This window comes from Pundamilia nyererei, unplaced genomic scaffold (genome assembly GCF_000239375.1).
Source record: "Pundamilia nyererei isolate P.nyererei 1_Seehausen unplaced genomic scaffold, PunNye1.0 scaffold00179, whole genome shotgun sequence".
NCBI classification, from domain to species: domain Eukaryota; kingdom Metazoa; phylum Chordata; class Actinopteri; order Cichliformes; family Cichlidae; genus Pundamilia; species Pundamilia nyererei.
In genome coordinates, this window is record NW_005187580.1 from 487617 (window position 1) to 510320 (window position 22704).

Genomic DNA, 22704 nt, shown 5'->3' on the forward strand with positions numbered 1-22704 from the left:
TTTCTTTCTGAACTTCGGTGTTTTCTTTATCTCCTGGAGTCCCACAGTTTCAGGAATAGTGTCCATTGTGTGGTTTTCTATCCAGGTATGCTTTTACTGCATTGGTAGTGTTTTTATGATCATTGTTGTGCCTAAAAATGAAGTCAGGGCCAATCAGATGTTGTCCAGATGGTATTACATGATGGATCAAATTCTGATGGTACTTTTCTGTGTTCAGACACCAAGACCATCTCTGATGAAGCTCATATGACCATTTCAGTTTGAAAACAGCAGTCTCTGGAAACACATGGGTAAACATCACTGTCATTTTATTTGGACAACAGGACAAGACACTTTTATAAAGTATGGGAAAATACAAATATCTCAAGTTTCACTGATGCCACGAGGCAGCTGGTTATGACAGATGTTTCAGGTGGGGGTTTTTTAGTAAAAAGGAAAGAAAATAGAATAGGCATTTAATCAGAGGACACCGAGCGCTGACAACACAATTGCAGGTTAAAGTAAAAAAAACAAAAAAAACCACTAGAGGCCAAAAACTATATGCGTTCACCACATAAAGATAAAAAGCTGTTAGAGATCCACAGGACATAACCAGATACATGGCTCATAACCAAAGGGGGCTCTTAGTTAACTGGACCTTACATTAGGGAGACTGAGTTTGATACACGATGAATGGACAGTTTCTTATACATCCCATTTAAAATAGCAACAGCAGAGGCTTTCTTTTAGAGAAATTAATGTCAGTTTGGGCACACTTCAGATATCACACCTGACGACTGTGATGCAAACCTTTTCTAGCGTTCATGTGCAAATAAACGATGTCAGAGACTTTGTGTAGCTGTTCAGAAAGCATCGGTAAAGCCTTCTGTAAGGCTTACTTACTTTAAAGCATACACTTCTTCTACAGTAGCTCTCCACATTTTAGAGGTCTTTAGAATTTAGAAAGATAAATATATTCACATCTAACCCAGTACATTGCACATTTCAATTGCATTGAATAAACAGTGTTCATTTCAAGCTGTGCATATTCCTGAATTTACAGACTTTCTGAAGGGTTTTTCAGGTCATATAAAGGTCATTTAATCTAGTGGATTTGTGTTTTTCTGCTATTAGTAGACATTAAAACAAGTGATTACACTTATGTCCCCTTTGCTCCTGTTGGATAAAACCCTGCCCTTACGAATGATGCACGTGGAGCAGTTTGATTGTATGAAAACATCTTTGAGCCAGATCTCTGGGAGAGTTTCTGTTGTTTATGAGGGCATAGACGCCATCAGAGAAAAACAGGTTTTGGCCTTGCAGCATGGCCTTGGTATGGTAGCCTTTGCAATATAATATCATGTACTATCTGGAGAATTTCTGGGCTTTAATTCAGCAATATAATTCAGGGTAAAAGTGGACATTTGTAGTATTATAAAAAAAAAAAAAAGAAGTCTGCTACTCGGGTCACTTACTACTGAGGTTACTCCTGTTTTATCACAATAAAACCAGTCTGTATTATCTGCAATACATGCATAGTACATTCTTATACAGCTTTAACTATCTGGGGCTGGTCATGCTGCTACTAATCCTTTGGGTAGTGTGCTGCACTGGCTTAAATACTGACAATATTCAGCAGGGAACCAAAAGCCAGGAAAAAATGCTGTCCCTTTGGGGCATGAAAAGCCAAATACATCCGTTTGTAAAGTGTTTGAGCTGTGTGCTCCAGCACAATGTATTTTAAAAATGCTCAAAGCTAAGAAAAATTGGGTAAACAAAAACTACAGACTGAGCTGAGGATATTAGACATTGGCACAAAAATGAGCTGCTGGCACATTCAATACATAAATATCAGCCTTTCAAAGAAAAAGCTACACCGGTCAAATCCCGCGTCTGCATGGAGAATGTAAATCGGCCAGATGCTGTCATTTACCTGCCAATTCTGGCACATCTGGCGTTTGGAGAAATCGCAGCCGTCATTCTCAAGGCTGCGACAACCATGAAGCAATTCACGTGGCTTTACATACGGATTTAAGTACGACATTCATAAACACCAATAACAGTAAGAGCTATAATGCACGATAGGAGCTAACAATCACCCTAAAGACACAGTAACCCATTTAAACAGAGTCGCCCAGTAGATTAAAATGAGGGCGGGAACTACCGCCCTGTGTAATGCAGTGTAATCATCACTGTCATGGTCGCTAGACAGAGGTTTTTGTGTGTAACTGTTCACATCTGGAATGTTTCAGTGGAAAAATATCGTTTTCCTGGAGTGTTGGATTCTTGTAATAAACATGCAGGTCGAACGCATTACCCACAATTCACACTGTTTTTTTCTCTCTCCTCTAAACAGAGATTTAAAAAAAAACTGATGACAGACTAACAGGGTTACATCTGCAGCTAAATAAGCACCACTCAAGGGCTTCTGCCAGCTTGTGTTCTTGTGCACAGGAGAAGGTGCAACGCATATCATATAGATAGATGTATTAGTGTTACTGTAAATTATAACTGAAATGCCCTTGACTAAAGGAGAGACGGAGTAAAACAAAACAGAATTGTAGCTATGATTGTTCCGAGGTTCTGGCAGGAAGTTTGTCTTTCACAATAAAAGAAATGAAATGAATATAAAGTATATACTTAGCTAACCCTAGAGACACCAGAAATAACTAAATATTAAAAAAAGACTCTCAGATTATTAAAATCTAATGAACATAAAACGGTAAAACTTAGGAGGTTCTGAGTGTAAACATCTAGAAGAAACAGAAAGTGTTGTTAAAAAGTGTTCGAATTCTTTTGAATTGTAGAAATGGTCAATTTCTGCACTTGAAGAGCAATGAGAACATTAATTCTAGGGCTGCCCCCCCAAACAAAGACTTTCTTAGTCGAGTAGAAGTTGCAATTATATGTTTCTCATATTAATTTAAGTATTTAAATGTGTATTTTAGGAGGGAGGGCTGAGAAAGAAAGGTGATAGCACAGTAATAACACTTATCCTTTATCTCAAAGTAATCCCACCCTTTAGATTTCCTGTTCATAATATGCAACTATCAGCCAAAGAGCTCAGGGAGTAGCTGTGTAAACAATAGTATCTGGCACAAATAACTGAGTGTCAGTGTCAATTAATCATGACTTGAGTCTTTGGTTGACTAATGGGGGCAGCCCTCGTTAATTCAAAACAGACACGTAAGAGAAGTATGGAGAGATTGTATGGAGACAATAACAGACCTGCTTCAAACAGTATGGTCAGTTTTAGGCTGCCAGATCGGTGAGGTTTAATAAGTGCCAGAAATGTTGGCAGTCACAGAGAAGCATTCAAACTCTTGTAATTGTGTGCACCTTCTGGCATCTTATGAGTTGTACTGAGCGTTAAACGCCACCGAGCAGGCCTAAAACAGACGACTGCAAACACTATTTAAATCAGGTCTGATGCAGGGAGGAGGGAAAGGTTAACTGTGGTGTGTTGTCTCCAAGAGATGTCACGAGTTGTGCAATCAGGATTCTCCTCGTATCCCAGACCCCTGGAGGAGGTGATGGGTTTAGCGAAAGAATCCAAGTTTCTCTCTAAGCCATTCCTCTGTGAGGTCCTCTGTGTTTCTGATCTCAAACACCTTGAAAAGAAAAGGAAGGACTATCACTTTCTCACACGGCTGTGGGGGACTTTTCACCCATTTTTCTTTACAACATTGCTTCAGTTTATTGAGTTTGCAGGTATGAGTTTATGCACAGCTCTCTTAAACTCCCACCCCACATTTCCCAGCATTTCAATCTAGTTAAGGTCTGATCTTTGACTGGGTCATTGCAACGCCTTGATTCTTTTCTTTTTCAGCCATTCTGTTGTAGATTTGCTGCTGATGTTGGGATCACTGTCCTGTTGCATGACCCAGTTTGGGTTAAGCTTTAGCCGTTGAACAGATGGCCTCACATTCGACTCTAGAATACTTTGGCATACAGAGGAGTTCACCGTGCAGACCCACTGACTGAAAGGTGCCCAAATCATCACCCCTCCACCGCCGTGCTAACAGCTGGTACAAGGTGTTTGTGTGTCTTTCTGCCTAAAGGATATTGTTCCAGACGTCTTGTGATTTCTTTAGATTCTGCTTTGCAGACCTAAGATGTGCTGCCATGTTCTTTTTAGAGACAAGATGCTTTCTCCTGGTAGCCCTTCAAAACAAGCCATACTTTTTCAGTTTTCTCTGATGAACATTTGAAATGCATAGCGAGGCCTCTATGGACTGAGATGTAGCTCTTAATTTATTTGCAATTTTTCTTAGCATCGCATGCTCTGATCAGATTTGCTGCTATCAGTTGATCAAGTGATTAGCAGCACTCCCCACTTACTCTGTGTGTAGGGGAGTACTTAGTTTTTCACAAGGCTACACAGACCCTGTGAAACTTTCTTTTTCATATGACTACATTACATGGCACATGGCAATCTACACAGCAGTTCTTGACATATTTCAGTTTGGACCACAGTGGTGGGCTGCACTGCGCGTCGATAGATCTATGCAGTTAACACAACTGATAGAAGTAATTCAAATTTATACCACCAGTTTATTTAATTTTAAACATTAATGTGGCAAATACAAGAATATAAGAGCTGCACCAAATACACCCATGACACTGGCTCATTTCATGAAAAAAATATCCCAAATATGGACAAAAAATATTCTCAACTACCTCCTCCTTTAAGTTGATTTTTTTTAAATACAGTGTTTTAAGCATTTCTAAAAAAATTACAAGGTCTCAAAGTCACATGGATTTTTATACATTTTAATTTGTGTTATTTCTTTTTGAGCCCTCATAATTTCATAGGTAGAGGAAATAGCCACATTACATTTAGAGTGGGCTATATCATTTCACCAGTTTGATGTCAGCAAAGTGACATTAAACTGGTGTATCATAAAAGTCAAGTCAATTTATATATAAGCACATTTAGAAACAACAGGGATTGACCTAAGTGCTATACAACTAAATTGAATAAATCAGAAAAGGAAAAATACTGAAAAATAGAAAACAAATAACACAGAAACAAAAGAAAAATATCAAAACTCAGTCTTATTTAAAACCTTTACTAACCTTGGTCAGCTCGACAGTCTGCACCAGCTTGTTTTTGCTTCCTGCGTACATCATCTGCTGCTCTGGTCTGCAACCTGCCAAACACAAAATCAGCAACTTTGACAAAAGTTTAGCAAACAGTAGTTACCTAAGTTTTGCTCTAAGTGTACGTGTATTTAAAAAGTAATCTCAGAGAGGTTCATACCCACGGGGCTGGAGAAGATGAAGCAGAGGGGATAAGACACACGCCCGTCGTCATGTTCATACTTATAACTGTAGACGATAAATGTTCCTGGTGCTAAGGACTGAAACTAACCAACATAGATAGATCACATGTAAGACAAACCCACCCCCTAACCGTTCCATGTGACATATAGGCTGCTTACAACGATTATAATTCATTTTATGCTGATAAAATATTGTTAAAATAAGATCTATTCAAAGGATATCTTGGCTGTCTCTCTGGCAGCTCGTCCTTTAGATCATCAGGAGAAATATCCTAAAACAAACAGAAAGAGTTCAGTTGACATTATCAAGAAAAGCAATCATCTACTAACATCCAGCACCTGGCAGGCTGTCAGGTCAGAGCTTAATGAGTTCACCGTCACTTCTTTCAAACCATACACTGCTATCTAATTAAACATTTACATTTTAAACCTGATTTTTAAATATTGTTGAATGTATTTGAAAGATAGAGTAATATAAAGCTCACCTTATGCTCTTCCTCCAGAATAACCAGCTGCTTGTCTTTATCAATCTTCACTGAATGGTACAACAAGAATATAAAAGCTGCATTAAGACAGTCACATTTTACAAGCAGTTGCTTAGTGCTTCAAAAATGATGATGATCAAGGGGGGAAAAATCAATATTTTGGGCTGCAAAGCTCTAAAACGTGACCGTGAGTCTGAGTCCATGTCGTGCAAACAAACGGCTAATCCCATTTGACATTTTGATCCAGAGATGGATTAAGCTCAGGTTTGATACACACAGCCTGCTGCATTCGGAGGCAACTCATTCTTTCCTGCATACAGAACAGCAGCTACCTTAAAGTTGTATCTAATGCCAGGAACATTTTCTTTTGTGCTATATTTATAACATTTGACTTTAACTGCAACAAACCACAGAGAATTGTACAATCCATGTCAAACCACAGAATGCTCACAATTACGTTGTAACCACTGCTGATTGAACTGCTGCCCATCTTGGCGAGGACACTCTTTTTTGAATCTCAAGAGTCACACAAGTTAGCAATCTAGAAGCTCTACGAGTATTAAAAGCTCCCTAGTGGAAAACAAAAAACGAATTTCAAGTTACTCCGATTTTTATGACTCAGATTAAAAATTCAGGAGAGACACTGCTCAGAGTCTGTGACTTACTGATGATCGCTGCATTGTTGGTCTCCTTCCGGAAACGAAACTCCTTCAGCTTTTTAACCAGATCTTCATCCACTTCACACACTACCAGTGATTCACTCTGATCCGGCGTGGGAAAACAAGGCAATGGAAACAAATAAATGAATTTCAAATACATTAACAGTTTAATATACAAGTCACTCGACACACAAATTAAACTGTATATTACTTCTTTGGGGGTTGATGCAAAGTTAAACAAAAGTTTATTATCTTTATTTTTTATTTTGTGTGATAAGCAGTTGACATATTAATCATTCAAGCATTTAAAAGGGCACCTATGAAGGAATTACAGTCAACTTAGCAAAGAACTATCATATATCTACAGCTGATGAATGGTATTTTAAAGAAACAGGAAAAGAATCCACCAAAGACCTGTAACACAAGACCAGAGATATGCATCTGGCCCTTCACCTGAATCCTCATACTTTTCACTCAATCCTGATCAGCAATGGCCTCAGTGGAAGGGCAACTGTCAAGAAACCATTTCTAACAAAAACAGCTACGGTGGAGCTACGGTGTTGGTGATGTTGTCAAAAGTGTTAGTGTCAGATTTTGATCCTACCATCTAGAAATCAACTGATATGCAACAGCTGATTTTTTTATATGACAATGATCCAAAAGGAACTGTCATGGATTGGCCTCCCCAGACCTCAGATGTCAACATTACTGAAGCAGTGTGGGATCATCATGGCAGAGAACAGAAGAAAAGGCAGGCAGATTTCAAAGAAGAGCTTTGAATAACTTTCAATAACCCTGGAGAACTATTCCGAAAATTACTGTTGTGGGATTTCTCTTTAGTGTATTGTCCTGTAATGTATTGTCTTGCTTTCATGTTACTTAGTTTAGTATGGGTTGTGGGATCTCTCTTTAATGTATTGTCTTGCTTTCATGTTACTTAGTTTAGTATGGGTTGTGGGATCTCTCTTTAATGTATTGTCTTGATGAAATGCCTTCATGTTACTTAGTTTAGTATGTCTGGTTCACACCTCATTCACGCTGGGAAACAGACGGTGAGAAACTGGTGAATGTCTCCCAGGATGCGGAAGCTCACACAGGAAGGCTTGACCCCAGAGTGGGGGAAATTCACACAGGTGATAGAGAGTCTGTCTGTTTAGAGCCAAGGTGTGAACTGCAACTGTAAAAGCCTTTTGTTCTGTGACTGTAAAAGGACCTGAACTGTTCATTGTCAGAGACGACTTTCAGTGCCCCCTGACTGACGTCCCTCCTTATGCATGAGATAGCTGAAATAAAGGTGTTGTTACAACTCATCGTGTCTGCAGGCTTTGGTAATTAAAATTTCCACAACAGTACTAAAAGAAATCACAAGAAAGCTTGGCTAAAAGAGTTCAGACTGAAGAATAAAGGCAGTATTAAGTATTCACTTAATTAAGTTCATTAGAATTGTACAAACTCTGTTTTTGCCTTACATACTGTAATTCCATGCATGTTTGCACATTTCAATAAACTGCCACACGCATTTCACGTTTCACAAAACATAAAGACATGAGGGGGGCAGCCTAAAGTACTGTAAAACAAATATTCTAGCAGCGCCATGATGAAGTCAGAACATTCATATATGATTGACTTTTTCCTGATGTGAGGTAGATGATTTTATATAGTCAATGATACTGTGGTTTAATAGTTCCAGACTGCCGGGGGATTCCCATGATGCATGGGTCTGCTGGAGGTTTCTTCCTGTTAAAGGGAGTTTTTCCTTCCCACTGTCGCCAAAGCGCTTCTTATAGGTGCTCATATGATTTTACCTGTTGTATTATTGTAGGGTCTATCTTACAATATAAAGCGCCTTGAGGCAACTGTTGTTGTGATTTGGTGCTGTATAAATAAAACTGAATTGAATTGAATAATGAAGTGGAAAACAGAAAACACCACTATTACTGCATTGATGTGATATTAGTAACAAAACACAGTTGCAGTAGTACATATAAAGAGCATCTTACACACTGCGACATTCAAGCAGAAAATGAAATCAGCAGAAATTTTACATTCATCCTAAGCTATATGTGTTAATTTTAATTAATATTTGAAGACAGCTTATCGGTAAGAAAGACAGCTGCAGAGTCACAGATTGTGGCTTTAAGTGGTTTTCATGCAATTTACTACTTTGTCATAGCAGCTATATCCTGAATTAGTGAGCCAGGGTAAAAAAAAAAAAGAACAAAAAAACCCACCAATGCTGGTGCAATTTTTTGTTTTATGTAAATATTTCTGTCATGTTTACAGTTCCAACCTCAAAACGGAAACTCCATGTTTTGGATTTAAAAGATTTGTACTTTCGTGAGGAGCTTCACGTCTTCTTGACCTCTGCTTAACTTTGCTGTGTCTTTGTGAGATATGTTATCCTGTGTTTGTGTATAGTAGTGTAATAGAGGAAGAAAGGAAAAAATTATAAAACAGAGGCTTTTTAAGAACACCGAATAATCAGCATGTCTCTTCCTGCAAAAGTCCAATATGATGCACAGGATTTCATCCAAAAAACAAATAAATCGATTAAATTAAATGAAAAATCAATGCACCAGCCTGAACAGGATTTCATTTCTCTAAACCTTTGTCACGTCCACACACAACATTACATAACACCATCATAAAGACATAAACTCTCCACGAGTCTCTTCAGACTCTCTGAAATCTATAATTACACCTTGGAGAACAGATGGCTGGTGGGAGTCGGGATTTCACTGAGCTCAAGGAAAGATCTTCATAGATTAAGAGGAGGCTGGAGTGTCTGTCGCTGCTGGGACTCTTTAAAAACAGGATGCATGGGGAAGGGATTAGGGACAGCCAGGACAATGAAAGCTGGGGATGGCCAAAGGGTTACTTCTGGTTCAAATTCCTCCAGTCAATGACAGCTAGCTCATGAGTTTGGCTGCCAATTCAACCAGGAAATGAGAGCCAGTTAACTTAAACCACCAGTTAATAATGGACCCGGTGTGTTTATGCAGTAAATCAGTAACACTGCTCTAATGAAGATAGCTGAACTGCCATGACACGCAGCGAAAGACCCAGAGGGAAACGAGATTCATCTGGACAAACAGCCGAGCTAACGTTAAGGCAGCTCCCAAAACCCAGACGTGTTGAAGCACATCAATGCAGACTGCTGCATCAAGCCACCCGCGCCCAGCTGCAGGAAGTGCAACAGCTTCGCCTTCAAAATATAAACATGCACAAACTTGCTCTAACCTCATACTAAATAATGTCTTGTTTTCTTCATTTAAACACCTAAACTACAAATGTTTAGTTGACAATTAAAAACAAAAACCAAAGAAACGTCACTTCTACACCTCATGAACTTAAACTACTCTTTTTTTTTTGCCTTTTCTATTGTTATTATTAAATATATTGCAATGTTCTCCTGAATTATAATCAGGCAGCTCTAAAATGTCCTTGGAAAGGTTTCAGTTGAATAAGTTAACTGAGACGAGGGAGAGAGCGAGAGAGAGAGACAATATTTCTCCCATACTGGCTTCCCTTGATTGGCTCCCTGTTAAATCCAGAATTCACTCTCAAACGACTTATTTACTTGTGGTTCCCAAAGTTTCTTAAAGTAGAATGGGAGGCAAAGCCTTCGGCTTTCAGGCCCCTCTTCTTTGGAACCAGCTACCTGTTTGGAATCAGGAGACAGACATCCCGTCCATTTTTAAGATTAGACTCTAAACTTTCCTTTTTTTTTATAAAGCATATATGTAGGGGCTGTATCAGGTGACCCTGAGTCCTGGTTTAGTTAGTCTGCTGAGGGATGCACTGAGTATTTCTTATTCATTCACCTCTATTCACTCTCTCTGTTTATCCACCACTTTGCATTTAATCATTAGTTATTATTAATCTCTGGCTCTCTTCCACAGCTTGTCTTTTGCCCTGTCTCCTTCCCCTCCTCCCAAATGATCATGTCAGATCGGCTGGCCCTCCTTTAACTTGGTTTAACTGGAGGTTTCTTATTGTTAAAAGGGAGCTTTTCTTTCTCACGGTCACCAAGTGTTGAGGTTTCTTTCTAATATTGAAAAGTCACTAAAATATAAAGTCCCTTGGACTAATTTTTGTAACTGTTATTGTATTTAATAAGTGGTATATTCAAGAAAGTTAAATTTTAATCATTGAGTGCTAAAATTAAGACTGTGTGTCTTACAAATTCATAATTTAGTGGAGATAAGCACCACAGTGAAAACGTACAAAGCACAAAATAATCTTGATCCAAACTGGATTCAGATGTTGTGTGAAAATAGAAAGACAACGTGTGAATTCAGAGGGAAAGGTCACCTGAAAAAAGGGAAAAAATAAATAATAAAAATATTTTAAAAACAAAAGATGTATATCTGTTAGAGGGGTAAGCGTGTAGAGTAACTGGAATAAGGACCTAGTATTGTATTATTTACAACGTAATTATATATTTTTTAAAGGTAAAAGAGAGGTAATATTTAGTTTTGTCCTAGTTTATTTTTTATTCTTAATACTTAGTGTCAAAATCTAGTTTTAAAAAGTGTCGAGATTTAGAATATGCAGTACATAAAGGTTCATCTTTCACCTTTTCGGCCACTTGTGCCATTTATTTATTCGTTTAGATTAAGAAATGCTAATAATGACCCAAATTAAAATATATTTTTCAATTTATTTTACGGCACAGCGTTCTGGGTTTTTATTTATTTTGAAATTCATGACAGGAAACGCGTCACTTCTGCTACGGCTGACTTGACAGGGTGGAACTAATGCCATGCTAGCAGGCTAAAGCTAGCCAATCTGCGACCTTACTTTTTCCTCAATAAACTCCGCATCTGCCAACAGCACACGATTAAAACGCAACGACGAAGCTCGCAGCAGCTCACTTGCAAAGAAAACCGAGTAACTTACCATTGTTGTGGAGTTAAAAATTTCCCCCGGAGCTGCAGCGGCTGTTCTGAATGGTAGGGACGCTTTCAGTGTTTTTTCGTTTTTTTCCACCTCACATCATCTTGTGACTGGTTTGACCAATCCCATACAGGCGCCCCCTCCTTCAAAAGTTTCCTGTAAATCTGTGCTCAGTCTAATTTAGAGTTAAATTTGAGTTTGAAATCCAGCGTCTTACGTTAAAAACACTGCTAAGTCATTTTTAAACGACTCATACTCGTTACTATTTAATAACAGTTGATACTTCTGCTTATTGATTCCCACCTAGGCTGTATTTCCTGCTGGGACATCAATAATGTTTCAGTGTAGTTAATTCAATATGACCTCAACTGAGAAATGATTACTTATGCTTTTACTTGGAATGCATGATTAGAACCTTCAGAGTATTTCACTAAATTAATTTGGTAATTATTTTAAACAAAGTGAGATTACTTATTCTTAAAAATTATGTTAAGACATGACAAACAGTGTTTGGATGAATAAAAGTGAAGCTTTCAAACTGTAACTAAAAGGAGAAGTGTTCTGTAGTTTTATAGAGGGTGGTAGGAAATATTTCCTTTATATTAGCTCAGCAAGTCTGTGGCCACACTTCAGAACAATATTCATTATATAAAAACTATTTCCTTTTATGTCTACAGGCTCAGTCTCTTCAGAGTGTAATATTATTAATCAAAGTATAATAATAAACTATTATTAATTTATTATATTTTAATGTTATGTGGAATATTTTAATTATTTTTAATCAAAGAGTACCAGATTCCACACAGTTTCCGCTAAAGCATAACATCAATTTTTTAATGCTAACATTGAGTTGTTTTGCTTTGTGCGCACATATACTAGAGATCCCGGTAGAGCAATTGAGACCTGATTTCAAAATAAAAGTGATCTCTAGGTTAACCAGCACATTTACATGAGTCCAATATGAATCCTATAATCATGAAATAAATAACAACAGAGAAATAAAAATTATTTTAAAAAAAGGTGATATTACAAACAACAGAAATATTTGAATATTACAGATAGTAACTATAATCACATTTTAAAAATAACATTTAAAGAGATGTGTACGGCCATTACAAGTAAAACCACTGTCCAACAGACTAATTTTAAAATTAAAAACCAGACTGACGTCTTCTGTGGAAACAGAAAACAGTAATTTTGATTGACAGTAAAATTGATATTTTGTAATATTTGCATTTCTGTAATGTTATGTTTTTTTATATGATTGATAACGTGTTGGTTAATGTTAAACTCACGTTCGCCTTAAGATTGCTTTTGTTTTGAAATCGGGTGTCAGTTTCTCTTGCCGTAGAACTTAGTATATACACACAACGCAAACCAATTTGTGTGCTGGTTTGTGCTCGAAAGCGACCATTTCTTACCGTAATTCCTAGAATACATACACATAACACAACTGACGACATTTGTCCCCTAACCTTTAGACTAGTTTTCCTCTGGCTCTCACTGTGTCGTCCCCCGCTTTAGAAGGCAAACCTGACACACCTTAACAGGCTGACACGGAGTTTTAAAGTTATGTCTGCAATCGTGTTTAGTTAGGGTTAGTTTATTGGTTTGTTTTAGGTATGTGTGGTCGTGATGTTGAGGGGTTAGGGAGTAAACTGTACCAGCGAGAGCTCTTACAAAGATAGAAGGCGACCGGCTGTCTGTGTGTTTTCCAGCCTGAACGCGCCCACCCTTCACAATACGTCATCAGTGAAGCGCGTGTGCGTGCCTCCTTTTCAAGAGTTGTAGTTGTGAAAGCAGATAAATCGTTAGCTTCTACTTGTGTACCTCGGCAGGCTAAGTTAGCGAGCTAACTGGTTCCCACAGCTGAAGAAATCCTCGCTGCTACCCGCCGTCTTTCTTTGGAGAGGAGTCCATCTTCTAGCGAGGTAGCATCAAAATCTAGCTTTCAGCAGTTTTTTCCTCAGGCACCATGAAGCTAAAAATAAACAAACGAGCCAGCGTTAACTAACAGTTAGCTGCTGCCAGCTAGCTCGCTAGCCAACTCTAATTTAATTTATGACAGTTTTTGTGACTCTCTGCCCTGATTTGTAGCCTGGACTCAGTGTAACATCTGTATGTCTTGCCTTAGTAATCTTTCATTGAGGTGGAGTTTTGTCAGAAAGGTTTTTGAGGATGGAAATATTGAGTGTGTTGTTACTCAGAGCCTTTGTGTGCCACCACTGTTTGACAACTTGTTATTGTCAGTTGTTATAACTACCTAATAAAGCTTGTCTCTTGTTTTGTTGTAGATCATGGATGATTTCTCGGTGAGTTCAAACAAATGCACATTTTATTTTTATTATGTTCAATTAGCTTACAGTTTATTGTACAAGTCACTTCCTTTTACTCTTCTTTTATAGCTAGCAGATGCCTTAGGAGATGATACTACAAGCCAGGCTAAGAAAATAGGCAACAACAACCCATCTGCCCCCACTAGCAATCCTGCACCTCCTTCAAACCCAGGATGGCCTAGTTCAGCTCCTGGAGCCCCCACCCAGCCCTCTGCTCCACTCGACTACCACGGTGGATCATCTGGCCCAGGGGCACCAGGGCAGTTTCCCTTCCCTTCAGGTCCTGGAGCACCAGGGCAATACCCTGGACCTCCTTCAGCACCTGGTGGGTTCCCCCCTGGTCCTGGGATACCTGGACAATATCCACCTGCACCAGGAGCTCCAGGTCAGTTTCCCTCCGGCCCTGGAGCTCCTGGGCAGTACCCTGGGCAGTATCCACCAGAAGGAGCTCCAGGACAGATACCTGGAGGCGCTGCTCCTTACCCAATGGGACCATTTCCTTCGGGCCCCGGAGCTCCCCCTGGCCCTTATCCAAGTGTGCCTTTCCCAGGTGGCCAGCCAGGAGGCAATGGTATGTATGGGCCAGGTGGTCCAGGTGCATTCCCACCTGCAGCTGGACCTGGTGCTTTCCCTGCATTCCCCAGCGGAGGCTTTCCCCCGATACCACCTGGTTCTTGGGGACCACCAGCAGGTGGAGGCTTCCCAGCTGCCCCTGGTCCCTTTGGCCCTGGTCCGGGGCCTATGGGTCCATATGGTGGGCCTGCTGCCCCAGGAGGGACACTGGTGAGTACTGGTACTTTAATGCAATATTGCTTGCTGCATTTTCCTGCTTGTGTGCTTCTCTGGTGTGCAGTGGAGCATCTGGTGTGAAATTCTTTTAGAGTAACATAATCCTGTAAGTGGTGGATAAAGGAAGTTAGTCTTATTTCTTTGCTGCTGAAGGAGGGTTAATGTATTTATTTATGTTTTTCAATAACGGCGGAATTGGGATGATTATTTCTGTCTCTTTGGCTCTGCTGGGGTGCTAAACAAATATAAAACAGAATAATACAGTATTCAGAAGCAGTTCTGAAAAATGTATTCTTGTCTTTCAGCCCAGATATAGGCCACCGTATTAAGCAATGAGCAATGAACTCAGCTTTTCAGTTGGACAAGGACATCACTTCCAGAATCAGCATATGGTTTGATTAGTGCCAAAGACTCAATATATACATAATATTCAACTAAATTGCTCAATGTATTGTCTTAATTAAGTGCAATATGATATAATTTACACTTTTACTTGACCCATGTTTACGGCATCATGACGCCTTTTATGATCTCTAATAAAATTATGAATTGATCAAAACACACTTGTAAGTTGTTTCCATGATAATAATAAATGGGGTTTTTTGTTTTCTTTTACTTTGCTCAGCTGTTGTAAAAATATAGTGAATGTACTTTTCTGTCATTGCCATGACCCGTCACTGCTACTTGTGTAATAGTGCTGGAATAACCGAAGGATATAATGACTCACTTGGGTGTTGCTGTAGGAATGTGGGCAGGGTCAAAGTTTTGAACAGTGCTTAAATAAAATTCTCTATTATACGTCATTCGGCATGCTGCTGTGTTTTGCCAATTTAAGACTCAGTGATCAAATGTTTTATATGTGCATATTTTTCTTGGAAATCATAGAATTGCATTGTGACACATAAACTTAATATCTACACTGAGAACAGTACATATATTGTCACGGTTTAAAATGGAAGTATTTCTTGCAGATGGTGCCCTACGATCTCCCTCTTCATGCTGGAATAATGCCGCGACTTTTAATCACAATAATAGGGGAGCCTCTTCCCTGTGCAGACAGGTACAGTAATCATCCAACATCTGTGCCTGCTAATAGCAATCCGAAACCTGATTCCTTCAACTCATACTTACATAATAAAGGGGACCTAGTATACTTATTTTCAGCTCCAAATGTTTATTCTTGGACGCTTCTAGAGTAGAATAGTTCAAAACAATCCTTATTTGTCATGTACTGAGCCTTGGTATAGGATAAATCTATTTTAACACCTTAAGCTTCTGATTGGCTACCCCTGTTTGAACAGCAGGTACCTTTATATGACCATGTTATATGAAGTGAAGTGTAATAGGTCTCCTTTAAAACACATCTATGATTTGCACTGTGGGAATACTCTTTAAAATGTTTACCACCATATTATGTTAAACTGATTAGCAGCAGCATTTCTTTCTGCTAATGCTTTGCTTATATGTTTTGGGGGTTTTTTGCAGGTTCAATGTTGACTTTATCAAAGGTCCAGACGTAGTCTTTCACTTCAACCCTCGTTTTAACGAGCAAACAATTGTTAGAAACTCCAACTTAGGCGGATACTGGGGACCTGAAGAGCGGGAAGGAGGGTTTCCATTTGTTCAGGGACGACGTTTTGAGGTAAGTTAGTATAAAATCTTTTTCTTTTCTTTCTCTTTAAAATTAGCTGATTAGATTAGGGAGATGACATTTAACAGAGCCCTTGAATTTAACCAAGGATTTTGTTCAGCTTACACCAGTATAATTTTTCCTTCATGTCAGAGTGATATGGGCATAAATGAGCATGTTTATGCACATTTTTATGTGGTAGAGCTCTGACTTCAGTGCAAAAGGTGAGGCTTTAGGTGAGGAAGAAGTGGTGGTGTAGAACTAATGGAGGACAGAGACATAAGGAGAAGGAGTTGATGAAAATATGATGATGAAAAGATACAAGTACAAATGTTAAATGGGGAGATAAAGCAAACTATACACGTTGCTGGACTCTAGCCACATACTAGCTACGTTCTGTCAGTCTACCAACCAATCAATTAGCAACTGGTGTCCCCTACAGCTGAAGATCCTTGTGGAAGAAGACATGTTCAAAGTGGCGGTGGACGGCACACACCTGTTGGAGTACGAGCACAGAGTCGGTGGCCTGGAGGAAGTGAACCTCGTGCGAGTGTGCGGAGACCTCGTCCTCTACAGCGCTGCCCCGAGCATGATCTGAACCCACGGCTGAAGCACACGCTGTACAGGCGACCTGAGTCAAACTTTACCACTGTATTTGAAATCCTTTTTAAATACTTGGTCGCATTGCAAAGCGCAATCGTTGCCTACCTGACACATTTGTCACAGAACAGCTGTACGCCATAATCCTTTTCTCTTTTTTTTTAAATAGTTGCTCCAATCCAATTAATTTGGTCACATATGAGAATTTTTAGTGGTAAAAGAATTTAAAAGCATTTAAAATAGGTATTTTTGGGAGAAAAATTAATTTATACTTAATGAAAAGATTGTAGGCTAAGAAGAAAGGCATGACAAGTCCCAAACATTTCAAATATTTTCCACTGGTATCTTGTTTTTCCGTTTACATGTAATCATTCTAAGTCTCTGTAATTGCATGAGAGTGTGATGCTGAAAATCATTTCTTTTTTATCTGCTGGCCTGCAGACGTGCTGTACAGTGGAACAATGATGAGGTTTCTTAAAATGCACAGAGTAATATAAAGAGAATGTGTACTCAGGCTGGAGGGTCAAGAAAAGATTTAAAGAATTATGATTTCATGTTGAAGTCAAAACCCTGATGGTAAAAAGACATATTAAAGGCTGGTATTAAAGAAAAATGTGGAGGGATGGGGTCTCTGTTTGTTGCCAGCACTGACACTGTTGAGGTTATAAATTGAAAGGAGCAACAAACAAGAAAAATGACTGATGGAAGAAGATTGTTTACTTCCCCTGAGCTTCTGACGTGCACTTATAATAAATACAGGTTACCCCATGTAGTGTTTCTGAATCTAAAGCCAGGGAATCAGTTCCTGTGTTACTGATGGTGTAAGTTTGTGTGTTTGACTGAATTTATATATCGTGCCCCCTGTGGTGCAAGTGCCAGATTCTGATGTTAATAGATTTGACTACAGTTATGCCACTCAGTACAAAATAAAAACATTTCAACCTTGGACACTTTGCTTACTTATGCAACTCACGAGGGACTCTTGTATGTGTTGCATGTATTTCTTGTGTCTTCATGGCTGCCTTTGGGCCACACATTGCAGATCATGTTTTGGTTGCTACTGTATCTATAACAGGATTTAGACCAGAAACATCCACCATTCAAGATGATTTTTTACCTAATTTCTGAGATGAAAAACTCAAAATCAGATTTGATATTTTTCACAGCAGTAACCGCCATTTGTGTTGAACCTGATTGAACCTTAATGACAGGGTGCCTCATGCCGTGGGCAGAAAGACCATCCAGGTTAACAGTTTTCTGGTATTTTCAGTGCTGCTACATAACCCGAGTGAGCTTAAGTTTCAGGGCACAAACTGATAGCCAGACGTTCTCCTTCAGGATTTCCTGGTAGAGAGCAGAACTGTTACTTTAGGGGTCACCACAGAGATCATCTTAACCCTCTACATATCTTCCTTTACTACATTCATGAACCTTCTCTATTTGGGTTTTCTGCCATATTCCATGTCCTTTGTCCAATGTGTCCACGATCCCTTCTCTTCTCCACCCACTTCTCCCTGCCTGCACTTTGTTCTTAAGCTCTGTGCACCGTCCATTGCTTTGGATGGTTGGCTGCAGGTATTTAACTCATCCACCTTCACTACCTCTATCCCTTGCAGCTTCACTGTTACACCTGTCTCCTTCCCGTTCACACACATGTATTCTGCCTTGCTTCTACTCACTTTAATTTCTTATCACACCAGAGCATACATCCACCTCTCCAGACTCTCTTCCACTGGCCTCCTACTCTCAGTAGGGCTCACAATCTCATCGTTCACAGAGCCTGCTACTGGACTTCATTTGTCAACCTGTCCATCAACACTGCTTTGCACATCACTTTTATTCGTGGAAATCTGTACCAGTACATTTTCCACTGCCTAGCTATCTATACAGGTATGTCACCAACACCCTTTCCACTCTTTACATCTGTTCTCACTTCCTCCTTACTAATTCTCTTCACTCCCTGATTCACTAACTGACCTCCATCTGCCCTCCTTTCTCTTTTATGTCTTTTATTCATCAACTCCTCAAAGCACTTCTTGCACCTCCTCAGCCCATTCCCTTCACTCATTAACTCTGATATTGAGTATTTTTTAATAACTTGTCTCTGATTTGCCTCTCTGCCCTGTAATTCGAAAATCAGCCTGGAGTTCCGTCTCTTGCCGTCAGGGGGCACTGTTACAGCTCTGTCTGCGCCGGTGGTGGCCAAAAAGCAAATCGAAACTCCTCAATGAGTTCACCTTCAGATACATAGTTTGTCCCTCTTCTCTGAAGATTTATTTTACCAGGTTGACGTTTGGACACAATGAACGGCTCTCTGGACACTTCTTCCAAAGTGGAAACCATAAGGCTGAAGCGAGGACCAGCTGGTAAGGAGATAATTAGTGGGACTGTTACCAGTGGATAGCACCGCTAGCTAGCTGCGAAAGCTAGCAAAAATCATCGCTGTCAGGCTGTGCTCAGTGTCCTGAAGCTAAAGGCTAATTTGCAAATAAAAGCGACCAAACCTCCGCGTCGTTGTGGCGTAAGTGGAGGAAGTAGATTATCGAGGCCAACTGAGTATTAGCAGCTGCCTTATTTGCAAAGGAAAAGCTGATTTATGCACTTTGACCCAGTGTTAAAATCTTTAAAAGTTATCGGCCCTATCACGCTGATGGACAGCTCGTTCATAGACACCAGTGGTTTATTTATTTTACAGACTCGCTTACACTCGGTTATGTAACATTTTGTCAGGTTGGTCTTGCTTTTAATCTGCTCGTCTAAGTAGCAGTGCAGCTTTGGAAGATTTCCTCTTGAACTTTGATCTACTTGGATAAATATTATTGATTGGGTCAGCAGCTGCTGGTCTGGTGAACCTGATTATATACTGATTACACTAATGTGTTTTCTTTTGAGGCTTGGGTTTCAATATAGTTGGGGGCGTGGACCAGCAGTATGTGTACAATGACAGTGGCGTATACGTGTCTAAAATCAAAGAAGATGGAGCTGCAGGCCAGGACGGAAGACTACAGGAGGGCGACAAGATCCTCTCGGTAATAAAAGCGTCATGTTTTTGCTTTGGACTGAAAAAGACACATTTGAAGAGATGTCATGCATTCACCATGGCCTTTTCTCTTAACAGCTCACTAATAGAAAATGAAACCAAATATATGCTGCAGAACGGGCTGGAAGTGAGCTTTTATTTATTTATTAACTTTAATATTTCTAGATAAACGGAGCTGTGCTAGAAGGCCGGACACACAAAGCCGTGGTGGAGCTGTTTCGGACAGCTGGGGAGGAAGTGGAGCTCCTTATACAGAAAAAGGTCAGGAGCTACACTCTCAGATCAGAGAGACTGACTGCTTGTTATGTGGTCTCAGTAGCTCTAGAGCATTATTGTTTCAAGCTTTATGTTATTAAGACAATTTTAAAATTAATTCTGAATTTCACTGGTAACAAGAGTAGTGGTGATGTGCGAGTGTCAGCAGGTTTTTATAAACAGTCTCACTGCTGCAAGCTAAGGAGGACGGAGAGGTGCATCATGCAAAACAAGTCTGTAAAAGTTTATAGCTCTGCTGGAGGAATTTAAATTGCTGATTGCCCTTTAGCATCTTTTAATGTTTCTTGAATTCAAAGTGAGAAATAAGCAAAAAATAAGTCTGGCAATGCCAATACAAACAAAAAACACCAAAACATAAAGAAGAACTGCTACCAGTTAGTGCAGTACAGTGCGCCTCCAAGCGTATCAGATCCTTTCTGTTAAAACTGTTTCCTGACGGTTATGCAAATCAGTGATGTCATGAACATACCTGTAGAGATAAACATCTTTAAACTGCGCGTGAGTTTTACTTTCCGTCGGTTGTTGAGCTTAAAATAAGTGTGCACGCATGTATAAACAACCACAGAAGATAAGTTTTCTTTGTCCACCACAAACATTTGTGTCAGTATCCCCTCAGTGCAACTTTAATCTTTGCTCCTTTTTATGTCTTGCAGGAATCCCACCACATGAACGGCTCCACGGGCTCTGAGTCCGAACACCAGTCTCCTGCGTCTATTCTGGGATTACTGGCAGTGTTAACGGGAGCTGCCGCAATCCTCTTTTACATTTACAGGCGGCGCGCTTAGAAAGCGCAATGTCTTTACATAATTTTTAGGATCAAAAACCATTACTAAATGCCAACTACATGAGAGAGGGAACAAAATGTGAAAAGTAGATCTTGTTTTTGCGATTAGCAGGTGCTGGTGTCACTGATGAGGTCCCCCCCCCACACACATACGTGCATATTTTGTGATTAATGATAGCTTTTTGATACCCCTCCTATGCAAAAAGTCTTACCACAGAGATGAGATAACTTTTATTAGGTAGCTTTACGATGGTAAGTAAAAGAAGGGTGTATACATTCCTGCTGCTGGACTGAGTTTCTCAGGCAGAAAAAAATGGCTGCTTGTATATGCAAAACTATTTAATCTTTGGATAGAGTCTGACTGCTTGAACCTGATCATTATAAACTGAAAGAGGGTTTAGGTTCAGTCACTTGTAGGCATCTAAGCCTCCATCATTGAATGGGGGATCTCTCTGAACTCTACCTTCATGCTTCACACACATAGGTTTGATTTTCATTTTGAAGTGTTGCACAGAATTGTGGGAGGAGCAGCACCCTAATGTGGTGTTTATCAGGAGCTGTGGCAACTGATGAAAGCAGTTGCTGTGATAAAAGCTCATAATGGACTTTTTTTTTTGAGTGCCTTTTTCCTGTTTGCAAAGAAACGGAGGAGATTGCGTTGCTTCATTTTGCTCTCAAAATGAAAATCAGACCCATCCGCCCTCACTGTAGCCTGTTAAAAGACCAGAACCTATAATGAGCCAGTCGTCTCTCTTAAATGTTTAAAAATAGACATCAGATATATTATTACATTAAAAAAAAATATTTTATTTAAAGACTTCTGGTGACTGAAACTTATTGAAAACCTTACTCAAGCAGGAGGAAATGGTGTATTTATTGGGGACTGTTTTCAGCTGCAGATGAATACACATTCAGTGTTCTAATGAGCATTCCAAGTACAGGAAGTTGTGTGTGGGATTAACATTACTTGGTGCAACAGAGCAGCTGGATGACAGCGTAGAGCCCTGTGGCTCAGACAGCTAACCTATGAGAAGATGGGTTAGTGAAATCACCTAATATTTGGTTATTAGTCTGTGACACTTGTCCACAGTTTGGTAATATGAACTCAGTAGTATGAATTTGGTACCTTAGAAAAAAACTCTTGGTCAGGCCACTCAGGGTGAACCGCTGATCTGAAATCAGGCTCATTTCTTCAGGCTGAAACACTCGTCTTATTGCGATTTGAGGCCAGTGTGTATAAAGACACTAAACCTCCTGCTGAGCTTGAACATAGATGAACATACGAAAGAAATTGTTTGTATTTGTCTGACGGACCAAACAGCAGCTCGACACTGAAACGCAGCTAAGAAACGATTTGCTGTCAGCCTCTGTAGATGTTTTTACGTTTCTTTTTGCACTAGCCACAATCATGCAACTCCTCCATTAAGGACCATAGTGCAAGTAAAGAAGAAGTGAATCGTGTCCACTGTGGTGGTGTGTGGTCTGTAAATACATTTCATGTTGCTCTGCTGAGTGAGACGGTAGGATGTAAAGTATCTCAGAGAAAGAGATGTAAAAAGTGTAATAAAATATGCAAGTACTGTGTGTTTGTCATCCAGCAGGCAACTATTAAAATTCACGAAGAATTAACTGGTGTGTGTGTGTGTGAGTGTGTGTGTGTGTGTGTGTGTGTGTCATTTTTAGTTTGGGTTTGTTGGGGGGGGTGTCGATCTTTAAGGCAAGAAATGTTTTACTTAAGTGAATAAAAACAAGACGCTAGTGGAAGATTGCACAAAATAAAAAGTACTCAATAAGGAATGACAGAGAGAACTGCAAGTTCAGGATGTTTAGAATTGTGAGCCATTTAATTATAAACTACAATGTTGTGTTTAGTTTTGAGGGTCAAAACTGAGGTGACTAATTCAAGGGGGAGGTTGAGTTTATATATATAATATATAATATA

At 39.5% G+C, this 22704-nt stretch overlaps 3 protein-coding genes across 4 annotated transcripts; 2 read left to right on the plus strand and 1 right to left on the minus strand.

Moving 5' to 3' along the window:
- Positions 1 to 291: 291 nt before the first annotated feature.
- gmfb (glia maturation factor, beta) lies at positions 292 to 11372 on the minus strand. Its single transcript, XM_005746495.1, has 7 exons — positions 11311 to 11372; positions 6415 to 6511; positions 5750 to 5799; positions 5487 to 5536; positions 5243 to 5325; positions 5059 to 5132; positions 292 to 3590 (listed from the first exon to the last, which is right to left on the minus strand). The coding sequence occupies exons 1-7, from the start codon at positions 11311 to 11313 to the stop codon at positions 3519 to 3521; spliced, it is 429 nt and encodes a 142-aa protein (XP_005746552.1). The 5' UTR covers positions 11314 to 11372; the 3' UTR covers positions 292 to 3518.
- On the plus strand, positions 11299 to 17608 carry lgals3a (lectin, galactoside binding soluble 3a). 2 transcript variants are annotated; one of them, XM_005746493.1, is made up of 6 exons: positions 11299 to 11363; positions 13602 to 13619; positions 13713 to 14426; positions 15404 to 15492; positions 15918 to 16074; positions 16505 to 17608. In XM_005746493.1, the coding sequence occupies exons 1-6, from the start codon at positions 11361 to 11363 to the stop codon at positions 16658 to 16660; spliced, it is 1137 nt and encodes a 378-aa protein (XP_005746550.1). In that variant the 5' UTR covers positions 11299 to 11360; the 3' UTR covers positions 16661 to 17608. The 2 variants fall into 2 exon arrangements, with proteins under 2 accessions (XP_005746550.1, XP_005746551.1); XM_005746494.1 differs by lacking the exon at positions 11299 to 11363 and adding an exon at positions 12770 to 13238.
- Positions 17609 to 18790: 1182 nt separating this feature from the next.
- On the plus strand, positions 18791 to 22391 carry synj2bp (synaptojanin 2 binding protein). The gene is made up of 4 exons (XM_005746502.1): positions 18791 to 19028; positions 19555 to 19691; positions 19868 to 19963; positions 20632 to 22391. The coding sequence occupies exons 1-4, from the start codon at positions 18965 to 18967 to the stop codon at positions 20761 to 20763; spliced, it is 429 nt and encodes a 142-aa protein (XP_005746559.1). The 5' UTR covers positions 18791 to 18964; the 3' UTR covers positions 20764 to 22391.
- The last annotated feature ends 313 nt before the right edge of the window (positions 22392 to 22704 follow it).